The sequence below is a fragment of the Teleopsis dalmanni genome, chromosome 1 (assembly GCF_002237135.1).
Source record: "Teleopsis dalmanni isolate 2A chromosome 1, ASM223713v2, whole genome shotgun sequence".
Taxonomy (NCBI): Eukaryota; Metazoa; Arthropoda; class Insecta; order Diptera; family Diopsidae; genus Teleopsis; species Teleopsis dalmanni.
Genome location: NC_051846.1, coordinates 18,568,179 through 18,580,557, shown reverse-complemented (window position 1 = coordinate 18,580,557; position 12,379 = coordinate 18,568,179). Strand labels below are relative to the sequence as shown.

Genomic DNA, 12,379 nt, shown 5'->3' with positions numbered 1-12,379 from the left:
GAATGCAGTATATACAGGTTGCAATATATACACTTTCATTATAAAGTAACTCTAAACGCAAAAAAATATGCAAAATCTATAGAAAACGTTGAATTTAATTATGGTTCAGAGCTGGCCATGAATACTTAATGATGATGACTAAGCCAACACACTCGTTTAGAAACTACACAAAATATCAACCACATCGTACGCGTATGGATGTGAAGATGTAAATCTATTAAAAATTAATCAGTGTACATATAAGCACAAGATTCATTTACACATGAACAGACTACTATAAGCATAAGTTTAAACTTAATATATAAATACAGCCAATTACACCAATGTTTAAGCACAACTAGACTATGTTTGAATTAAATAAATTCACTTAAAAAATCACTATAAGAAATATTCGTTAAATATTCATTACATGAAATATTTCAAACCTTCGCTACTATTTTAATATTATCACTTATATATCATTCTTGCAGTTAATATACATGAGGAGCATGCTAATTGACATAAATCTTTTTCTACTGTCAATTAAAAGGACAAATGATTTTTGATGCATGAGCACTCATATAAACGAATTGATTATCTGTTTTTGATTTGCTCTTTATGTTTAATTGGTAACTCATTATCGTATGATGTCAATAACAGTATCTAGAATAGTTTTTCACAAAAAAAAAATTTACAAAATTAAAAAAGAATGAAATTTTAAAATCCAGTGACGTAAGATTTTGATATAATTATTATTATTAACAAGAAATTAGAAATATGGCAATTAGAGAATCTTAAATGAATGAAGTTTAATTTATATTCTTCACAATATTTATGATTCAGAAAAATAGTTTAAGAACTGATTCAGCAACAATTAATGCATAAATAAATAAAAATTCAAACAATTATTTTATAATTCCAAGTTTCTCTAAAAAAGATATGTGTGTATAGCAGTTACGGTAAATTAAAACAAAATGTTCATTTAATAAGCAGTGACTGTACATACTTAGCCCCAATGTTTAAAAAAGTAAAATTTAAAAACTAAACTTGTTTATATATATTTTATATTATACTGTGATGATAACGCAGTACACATAGATACATAAAATGAATTTGACAGAAATTTTAGTAAACTAAAAAAACAAATTTTAAATAAAAATTATATTGTTTTTGTAATTGAGAAGAATCACAGAAACTTAATTCATTGTTTAGCATTAACAATAATAAAGTTGTAGTTGCAAAAAAACTCAATTACAACAATACTATATCTCGCTCACCAAGACCTATATAGTAAGAACAAGTAATTGAAATATTCAATTCCTGTTCTTTTTCCCAAATTCTCAAAAAAACATCTAACAACCATCTGATATACCATATACCATCTGATATAGAAATGCAAGCACAGATGATCAAATTGAGTAACTAGAAGAACTTATGTATATATAAAATAGGTGCAAAATTCTTACAGAGGAAAAATAACTTCATAAGCTTTTAATATATCTGTTATGTATCCATATTGTGCCTACTTTAAGCCTCACTGAATTTAGATATTTTCTGCTGCTATTTTCGCTTAAATTAATAGAATTGCCAATGCAGATAGTCTCTCTTAGCTCATCATACTTCTCAAGTATGTTTTAATCAATTTTAACTTTGAGAAGCTTCTTTCAGCAGAAGCTGTACGAGTGAAACTGTAAGTTTGATTCTGATATAAACATTCGGATATGTTCCTCTAAATTATTTTCTTTAATATATTAGATGAGTTGCTTGAGTTGAGTGAGTTCGATTTTAAAAGGAGCAGTTCCTCATAGAATTCAAAATACTAAATAAAGCTATGTTCACCTTTCCGAAATATTATATTTAAACCATTACAATGCTTGAAAAGGTCTTCGTTTGGCATACTTTTCATATGATTAATGACATATATGTTAATTAATTAATATATTAATTAAGATTGTATGGTGTCATGATGTGTCTCTAACTGCCTTTCTGACTCAAATGTCAACTTCTACCTTCTCGCGGTACATCTTGTTCCCACTGAAGAAGTTCTGGCGACCAAGTACGTGGCGATATAACCATGTCGACATCTAGGTATAGTAGGAAATGACTATAACCACACATCAAATCATAGCAGTTTTGAAAATCACCTGCTAGCAAATAATACTCGTAAGGTAGCAACCTTGTCACCAAACTATGAACGTTAAAGATATCCTATAATTTTCGAGAACTAAATCATATCAATATGTCAACAAGAAAAACAAAACGGCTGATGTACAAGGACTCGATTTGCTCAGTAGAATGTTAGAACCCCATTTGCACCAGGAAAATTAGTACAACTAACATCAATGAAGTGGAACAAATCCGGGGTAAAACATACTGCGAGACTTAATTAATTATATACTCAGGGAAGCATAATCGTGATGATCCACACATAAACGGAGTCGGTATATTTCTGAACCGGAAAATTAGAAATGCTCTACTAGATTGACACGCAATATCAGAACGAATAATAACATCACGTCTAAACACTAAAGAAGAAAGCAAAACAAAAGTTAATGAACAGTTCTATGCTTCTGTATGGCGCAGAAATATAGACGTTAACACAGAATGTAGCAGTGAGTGTTCGAGAGAAAAGTTCATCGTAAGATCTTTGGTCCTCTACGAGTTGTAGACAACTACCGCATACGGATGAACCACGAGCTGTACGAATTTTATCACGATATTGATGTAATTCAGCGAATTAACATCCAACAGCTTCGCTGGCTTGGTCATGTCGAGAGAATGGATGAAGATGCTCCAGCGAAAAAGGTGTTTGAAGCTGGCGGAAGAAGACGTTGAGGTAGACCGTATCTGTGAAGTGATCAAGTTGAGTGAACACTAACTGGACTTGTGTACGAGACTTGAGAAGGCGCGCATTCCGCAGAGACGCCTGGGGAGAGATGTTACGTCAGGTCAAAACTCGGTAACGGGTTGTTATGGCCAAATACCAGGTGTACCGGTATGAAATGAGCGTAAAGATACAAATGTTCCGACAGGGAACATTTGTTGTGAACGAGCCTTTATTTCTTTTTGTTTGTTTGCTATGACATGTGTGAAATATATTTAGTATACAACATCACAACATCATATTTTTTTATCGTGTTAAAAATGTCGAATTTTGTACCAGAAAGTGATGATTTGCGGAAACCATTAATTTTTTGTTTTCATTTGAAGAAAAGTGGTGCAGAGTCGCATCGAATGCTTGTCGAGGCATATGATGCAGAATTGCATCGAATGCTTGTCGAGGCATATGGTGATCATGCTATATCAGAAGCAACATGCAAAAGATGGTTTCAACAGTTCAGAAATAATGATTTTTATGTGAGAAATGAAGAACGTGGAAGACCGCCAAAAAAGTTTGAAGACGCCGAATTGCAAACGATATTGGATGGAGATGACACTTTGGGTCAAACGCAAATGGCAGAAATGTTAAATCTTGCACAACAAACAATTTCTGACCATTTAAAAGCTATGGAAAAGATCCAAAAGTGTGGAAAATGGGTGCCACATGAATTGAATGAAAGACAGATGGAAAACCGAAAAAACACTTGTGAAATTTTGCTTCAAAGACACGAAAGAAAAATCGGTTTTGCATCGGATTGTTACTGGCGATGAAAAATGGATTTATTTTAAGAATCCTAAATGGAAAAAATCATGGGTTAATCCGGGACAACCATCAACATCGACTGCAAAACCAGATCGATTCGGCAAGAAGACAATGCTGTGTGTTTGGTGAGACCAGAAAGGTGTGGTGTACCACGAGCTCCTAAAACCTGGTGAAACCGTCAATGCTGGTCGCTACGAACAACAAATTTGATAAATTTGAACCATGCATTGATCGAGAAACGACCAGAATGGGCCAAAAGACACGGCAAGGTAATTTTGCTCCATGACAATGCACCTGCACACAAAGCAAAACGGGTTCAGGATGCAATCAAAACACTTGACTGGGAGCTGCTACCCCACCCTACCCCACCCTACCCCACCGTATTCACCAGACTTGGCTCCTTCCGACTACCATTTGTTTTCATCGATGGGACACGCATTGGCTGAGCAGCACTTTGATTCTTACGAGGAGGTCGAAAATTGTGTGTCTGGTTGGTTTGCTTTAAAAGACGAACAATTTTTTTGGCGTGGTATCCACAAATTGCCAGAAAGGTGGTCAAAATGTGTAGAAAGCAATGGCCAATACTTTGAATAAAATGTTTTTTACTTTCCTATTAATAATTAGTGTTTTATTTTCACCCAAAAACGCTCTTTTCATACCGGTACACCTAATAAGTAAGTAAGTAAATATGTTTTATACATAGAATATATTCATACCCTGTGATCAAAAAAACACAAGAATTTTAATTTTTGAATTCCCGCGCTTATCCAATCGGTTAATTTTTTTTATTTTCACGCTGGCAACACTATTATACACATTCTGTCAAAGTTTAACGCATATCGTAAGATTAGTTTTTGTTTGGCGTCTATGCAAAGAAGTCGAAAAATTTTCGTGTGGCGATTTTTAGCTGAATTTCATTCGAAAAAAACCGTCGTTGTGATGTGGCCAAAGAGATGATTTCCAACGCAGGTAGTGACCCCACATTCATCGGACGCATCATAACTAGTGATGAGACATGGGTCTATGAATTTGACATGCCCACCAAACAACAATCGACCGAATGGCGCTTCAAAAGTGAGCCGAAACCGAAAAGAGAACGCCAAATTCGGTCCAAAATCAAGGTTATACCGACTGTTTTCTTCGATATTCGTGGTATGGTGCACTATGAATTCCATCCGGACGGTCAAATGATCAAACGGTCAATAAGGAGTGTTATTTGGCCGTTATGCGACGTTTGCGTGAGGCCATTCGCAAAAAGAGACCAGATTTATGCAAGGAAAACTCATGGATTTAACACCATGATAACGCACCGGCTCACACAGCGTTGATTGTGTCGCAGTTTTTGGACAAAAACTCCACCAATATCATCAACCAAGCACCGTACTCTCCAGATATGGCCCCGTGTGACTTTTTCCTCTTCCCCCGCCCCCGACTCAAATTCACATTGCGAGGACAATAGACGCGTTTTGAGACCATAGAGGCCATAAAAAAGAATTCGCTGCGTGAACTAAAGGTCATACCTTCGGCGGCCTATAAAACTTTTATGGAAAATTGGATCAAACGTTGGCATGCATGTATTGCCACAGGAGGAGAGTACTTTAAAGGTGATAATAAAGAAAATTATTAAAAATTAAAATTTTGCGTTTTTTTTAAATTCTCGTTCTTTTTTGATCATAAGGTATATAATAAATTCTATATATTATATATTATATATGTTCTACATACATAATATAAGTTACCGTAAATTAAAATAATTTAAATAAATTTATATTTAACATATTCAGTCTGCTTAACATTTAAAAACTTTTGTTAACAGAATTTTATAGATGATATGTAACCTTCTTCTCTGCAGTAGGCTTACTACTTACTACTGTCACTGTTTTTATTATTAAATGCATAATTGCATTGTATATTGTTAGTATTATAATAAAACTAATTTGTAGGGTACGAGCATATATTAAAGGAAATATATGGTAAATAAGTACAAAAATGTTAAGAAGTTTCAAAACAGGAAAAGCGTTACATAAAGCAAAATTATCATTTAATCTACTCTTAAAATGCAATCCAAAATGAACCCAACCATAAGAAATTAACCAAGAGATTTTAATCAAAACGTTTTCTTTGGTTTTGTACAAAACTCATTATCATTAATTACTTTTGATAATTTCTATAAATGTGTTGATTGCATATAGCGAATTTAATATTTGCACTAATGTAAAGCAAAACATTTTGTACAAAATATACTCCAAGATATATTTTACAGATAAGCTACTTAAATCATAAAGAGTTACACTCCCACACTTATTCGCACAGTTAAATACGTATGTACTTGTAAACATGTGGCAAGTTTAATGATTTCAAAATATGTGAGAGTGCACAAAGTCACGAAAATTGCCACTTAAACTTTTAATGGGATTATAACTGCTTCGACTAAAAAGGAAAATAATTTCAGAACTAAAAAGTATAATTAATGTGCACAATGCAATAAAAATGTAAACTTTTATACACATGTTGAATTGCAGTTGAACTAAAATCGTATTTGGTATGTGTACATGACACGAGACCGTCTTAAATTTTTCAACAAATTAAAATTGGTGTAGGTTATTAAAAATAACTGCAAGATATTTTTAACTTTATAATATACTTATGACTCTGCTTTCTGTTTCAATATATGCGATACAAATTTTATTAAATTAATTACCCTTGCAATAGTCATATGTGTAGGAATGAATGTTTATTTAATAGACAAATTAAATGTACGAATGTTTATTTAATAGACAAATTAAATGTACGAATGTTTATTTAACAGACAAATTAAATGTACGAATATAATAATATTAAATGTCTTCTTCAACGAGCACTTCTTTCCCGACCGCTTACGAGCGACTGCCCCCGCCTGACTACTGCTGACGACTACTTACGACTGCCTTCTTGTTCATTCTGCTTGTTCCCTTTTTCCCAGCGTTGCCAGATCTTACCCTTCCTGCCTACATATATAAGTCAAACACATTGCTATTTTATTCTTAATTGAAATAAACACAGTTTTAATAAAAGATGGGAAAACTCAACGATATGCAGGCATCTGTATGCAATCTGGCCAAGTTCGATTAAAAGGAAATCTAAAATTCTCACTAACGGGGTGTGTAGAGGTATCAGTTTTCTGGTAAGTTTACTTACAGGTCACTGTAAACTAGGAAACCATGCTATAAGATCAGATCTCACTTTCAAAGAAACCTATCGTAGTTGTGGGGAGAATGATGAGAATGCCTCTCATCTACTATGTTTTTGCCCAGCTCACGCACAGAAAAGACTGAATACTTTAGGAGCCCCCTTTCTTGAAGATTTTAATCAATTACAAGACCTGACACTAAGTAGCACATTAAGCTTCGTCAAAGGTTCTAGATGGTTTTAAACCCTGAGTTTTCCCACATACACGGTAACACAATGGGCCAAGAAGCCTAAGTGGTACCACTAGAGATCGCCGGTATAACCTAATCTAACCTAAATAAAATCTTAATTCAAAGACAATTGGGTAGGAACGAAAAACCAACCCAATTGTTAATCTTACATATATGTGGTGCACTCTGTTTATCGTAGACAAGTATATGGCGCCCGAGCACAGGCGGTATAACCTAAATAACTGGTAGGGGAAAATACATTCTTCGAATTTATATTTGAGCATATATGGCCGATTATTTGGAGGTAATAGGGTTGAAAATTTTTATTGGTAGATCATCAAAATTAATTGATGTAATAAAAATTTAACTATCCAGCATACCCCAGATATTTCTCACCTTCTAGATAGGGATTCGTGTTTTGTGTTAGATAATTTGAAAGCTCACTACCTTCTGTGGTTTTCTAACCTTAGAGGGACTTGCTGTTAGCTTCCCAAATTGTCGAATCATCTTTTGGTGTACTAAATGAAGACTCGTCAACTAAGGTAACTCCAAACCACCTTCAGCTCAAAGGCTGATCTCAGCCTCGCCCAGACTGCTCATTGATCTAAATTGAAGTTTTGATATAGCTTTAAGCTCAAATTACACTGACATTACAATTATTATTTCATATATCAAGGCTCTCTCCAAGACTGATCCGAAAGCAGAAACTTTTAAAAAGCGAACTGGGTCAAAAGATGTATCCGAAAGCAACTTCGACAATATTTCTCTATCCTTTTTTTTTAATAAGGCAGAGAAACAATTTGGGAGCATTATTATCAAATTCGTTGCCACAGCAGTTCCTACAGGTAGGATAAACGTAGTAGGACTGAATTTTCCTAGCGACGCTGGAAATTTTCCTACCCCTTGCCAAAGAATGCGATAACTTTCGTAGACTTGACCCAGCCAATCTCCGTATAACTAACCTGAACAGCAACATCCGTAAAATGATGGATGAACCTCGCCTTAATAAATGGAAGGAATATTTAGATAATTACGATTCCCAAAATGGTACTAGTAGGTCTTTATATCGCAGGTATTTGACATAGTCTGTAACTATGTCATAGGCAGATCATCATGCGTTAATTTTAGAGATAACATGTCGAAAGCCAGGAAAATAAAACAAGGTGTCCCCCAAGGCAACGTTCTCTCACCGATTCTTTTCAACTTATATAAGTCCAAACTCTCGAACCCACCTGAAAGAATCAGAGTCATAACATATGCTGATGACTGCACAATTATAACCACAGGTCAGGGCACTTCTATATTATACAACAAACTGAATGCATAACTTCCCTTGAGGCATCATTTTTGGACGATAGAAATCTTTACTTATCTCTTTTTCACCGTCTTTACTTATTGGACTAAAGAGGGGTTTTCGGCTCTGTCTATAAGTATAGATGAATTCAGGATCCCTACCACCACCAAATCCAAAATCCTGGGTGTAGTACTTGACAGCATGTTGACCTTTCCTCACAATATGTAAAGTGAAATCTCGCAATAAAGTGTTAAGAGTGTTCGTAAGTTGCTCATGGGGTAAAGACAACGAAACACTACTGAACACATGCAAAGCAATAGAACATTCTACCGTGACATATGCTGCTCTAGCATGGATACCACAACTCTGCGAGACGCAATTAAATAATATCCAATCATGCCAAAGCATAGCATTGCGGATTGCGAACGATTGCCAACGCAAGTCGCATAACTGTTGTCCAAGTAATACCTCCTTGCGTGCCATACAGATGGACATCCAATTACCCCCATATTCCGTAGAGCCCTCCTTCTAAGAGGCATTTTTCGATCCTTCTTTTCGATTTAGACCCCACCCATTCCCAATCCATCCCAATCCATCTCAATCCATTTATATGTAGTCTGTCCAACTTGTCAATATTTATAAAATACTTTATGTCAAACTTAATAATTTCGAATTTATCTATTTATAAAATCTTTATGGTACACTCTTTTGTTGGATTATAAATAGCAACTATATAATAGTATAATTTATAAATTATTACAGCATTAACAAAAAATTTTATTTCACACCTAGTTTATGATCTTACCTTGCACTGAATATAGAAGCTAATGATAGAAAACAGGCATCAGCTTCGCGTGGTGCTGATGTATAACAGCGATCAATAACCCATTCAAGTAATTGACCCATGTCAGGATTAGATTCAAGTAACAACACAACTGTGTCACGAGCCAATTGATATATCTGTAATAATTTAAAAAAAATTATAAAATAAATGTATGTATAATACATAAATAGAACATAATTTTCGATATATAAGTACAAAAATTTAATACGTGCGCACCTTTTCATCTTTAGATGACAATAACATGTCAAGCCATTTGTAAATAACTCCATCATCGGACAGGTATGGTGTGGAAAAAACATGACCACAGCACAACAACGCAGACATAGCCTACCGTAATTAAAGGGACAGAATAAACAAAACTAATAGAAATATGCTTTAAAAACATTGAACATTAACTATTGTAATAATTAGTAGACAAAACTAGTATAACAAAATGTAATAATTAGTAGAACTCATTCATTCAGAACATATGCGTCAGAATAGTACCTGCAAAGCGCTGAATTTCAATTTTTCTTCTTCTGCAGTTTGTCCAATTTGTGAAGTAATACCTAAAGGCTTCGAAAATGGACCACACCAGGTAGCAAATAATTCAAACAGATTACGTTTTAAGTCTCTAGTTAAAAGTGTTGCACAAGACTCCACTGTAAAAATCATATATAAAATAAGTAAATAATAAAAAATATTTTCAATTTTGAATGACAATTACATGAAAAGTTTTTAATCATTTTTCGTATAAAATTGCAAAAGTGTGCTTTCACTTCACGTATACTAATATTGTCTTTGTCGGTTTCCGCTACTAAATAAAGCATTGCTCCTTCAATATACTCGACAAAAGTTGGATGTAGTGACATTGTATCTCGTTCCAAAACACAAGTACTGCAATTAAAATTCAAAATATACATTAACACTTCTCAAAAATTGAATAAAGGAGAAAATAAATATAGAGCTTCAGATATATGTTCAGATTTTAAAGAATTTTATATATTTCTAGCAATATTTTATTATTAATACTCGTATAATAAACTATTGGATCGTTAATGTTTATTCAACCTACCTAACCCCAAAAGTACCATTCTCAGCAATTTTTTCCAACACGCGCACCAATTGTAAACGCAATGCGTCACGTCGGCGTCGGCGACGCATATTTTCCTGCTTTCTATCGACAGCTTCACGTATATACACTACGAGTTCCTCCATTAAATCTCTATAAAAAAAGTAATAAAAAAATTATTAGCAAATCTTATTGCATTATATTTTATGAAATCAAGAACAAAACTTACTTCAAAGCATCATGATTTATCATGCCCAGAGCATTGACGGCTGCATCGCGTACATCAACAACTTCGCAACGTAGCAAGGGCACTATAAGCTTGTACAGCGCCTGTGGTGAAGCAGATCCCATGGCCGATTTATCACTGCGGTCAGCATTTAACGAATCAGGAGAAGAACTGCAATTCACATCAAAAACGAATTAAAATCATATCGATATCTTTAAAAAATGTTGCTACGATTCATTATTCAAATAATTAAATAAATAAATTATTGCAATTCAATACATAATTATAAAAAGTATTAAATGACTAAAATATTAATAAAAATTTTATAAATTTCAAAAAAAAATCTCTTAAACTTAAAGCCTTAGCAGAAGCCAATAAATTTGCAATTTAGATTTGAAAAGGCAAAGATTTAATGTCGAAAAATCTATACACATTTCTCTGTAGGAATTATATAAATGTTTCTATCTTATGCAAAATTTTTATAGGTATTTAGCATTTTTGTTATACCTTCTCAGCATCATGCCATTAATTTTTAATACTTTTGCTTGCCAACGATTTTTTTATGTACTTTAAATATAAGAAAATAAAAAAAAAGAATTGTTACATTTTAATATATTTAATTTATAAGCACATTATTAATTATACACTCCGTCACTTCCTGGTCCTCATCAGAAGACGTATATTCGACTTAGAGTTTCCTTTTCCAAATGTCTCTCCGATATGACTTATGATTTGTATTGACATTAAAGATATGGTACTAATGATTTAATTAAAATAACAAACGGGCTTCTCGGTCTGAAATAGGTTTACCTTTACCTAAATACCTTAATATTCCTAACGTGTCTGTACGGATGTCTACCACCTATCTATAAAGTTTGTGGAATTATTTGTTGTCGCTATGACAACAATGATGTTTAGTCAAAACGTTTAGTCCAATTCATTGTATATAAATATTATTCCTTACCAGCTTTGCAACCTTCAGACTTGGTTGATTTGAAATCAATAGTTTAATTGCAAACTATAGTACTATACCACATTTGAAACTCAATCAATTCTATGGTATGAAACAATTCTGCATCAATAGAAACAGTTGGTTGCATGTTTCATATTTAGGATGATTAAAGCAAATTTACATTGCAAGCGATATTAATATTTTTAAAAAGAAAGATACGAACAAGATTAATTGTTCTGTTCTTTTGTTTTTGATTGTAGAGGGCCATTTCATACGTAGAGTTTGACATATGTGCACTTAATGCTATATTCGCTTGAAAGTTTTTAAAATATTCTGATGATATTGACAGTTTAATAGAAATTAAAAGGATGGAATGGATGGATTTGAATTGATGTGAAAACAAATCCATGTCACTAGAAGTGTGACTGGGCAGTTCATACAACTATACAATTGCTAAGAATAAACCTATGACTCGATACCCGTCCCAAATTACTCGACAAAGGCTCCGACATCTCGTTCAAAGACAATACAATGTACTTTTTATTGGAAATTAATGAAAATATATTAAATTCCATTGAAATAAAATAATTTTAAACATTATATGGTTACCAGATATAGTAAGTAGATAAAACAAAAAATATGTTCACTTGCAGATATATACAATATCTGTATACTGGTGTATATTATACCCCATCATTATGTCACATAGAAATCTTTATAAGAATCATTGCGGTTTTTTTGAATTTTTTCTCCAATAATAGTTCTAAGGTATTGAGATGAACAGTAAATTGTGAACTCAAAAATATCTTAAATGCACTTAGTTTTGTAGGCGTCTTTTTATTATAATTCAAATAATGTAAAATAAAGCATTAACACGAACTAATGCGTCATAGAATGTATATGTAGGTATATCATTAAGCAAAGAAATTCGGACAAAGCCAACATGAAGATTTTTTATTTTCTGTATCTATATGAAAGCAAGCGGAAAAGTC

General features: G+C 33.2%; 1 protein-coding gene across 7 annotated transcripts in view; it reads right to left on the bottom strand.

Moving 5' to 3' along the window:
• Positions 1 to 12,379, bottom strand: part of LOC119665680 (protein furry) — a 95,094-nt gene that overhangs the window by 65,949 nt on the left and 16,766 nt on the right. For 6 of the 7 annotated variants that reach the window (XM_038074918.1, XM_038074910.1, XM_038074925.1 and 3 more), the window contains 6 exons: positions 10,439 to 10,606; positions 10,213 to 10,362; positions 9,865 to 10,034; positions 9,645 to 9,799; positions 9,375 to 9,485; positions 9,120 to 9,274 (listed from right to left, as the gene is read on the bottom strand). In XM_038074918.1, the coding sequence (XP_037930846.1) occupies positions 9,120 to 9,274; positions 9,375 to 9,485; positions 9,645 to 9,799; positions 9,865 to 10,034; positions 10,213 to 10,362; positions 10,439 to 10,606 (909 nt within the window). The remainder of the gene's footprint in view (positions 1 to 9,119; positions 9,275 to 9,374; positions 9,486 to 9,644; positions 9,800 to 9,864; positions 10,035 to 10,212; positions 10,363 to 10,438; positions 10,607 to 12,379) is intronic. The other variant, XM_038074930.1, reaches the window with a different exon arrangement.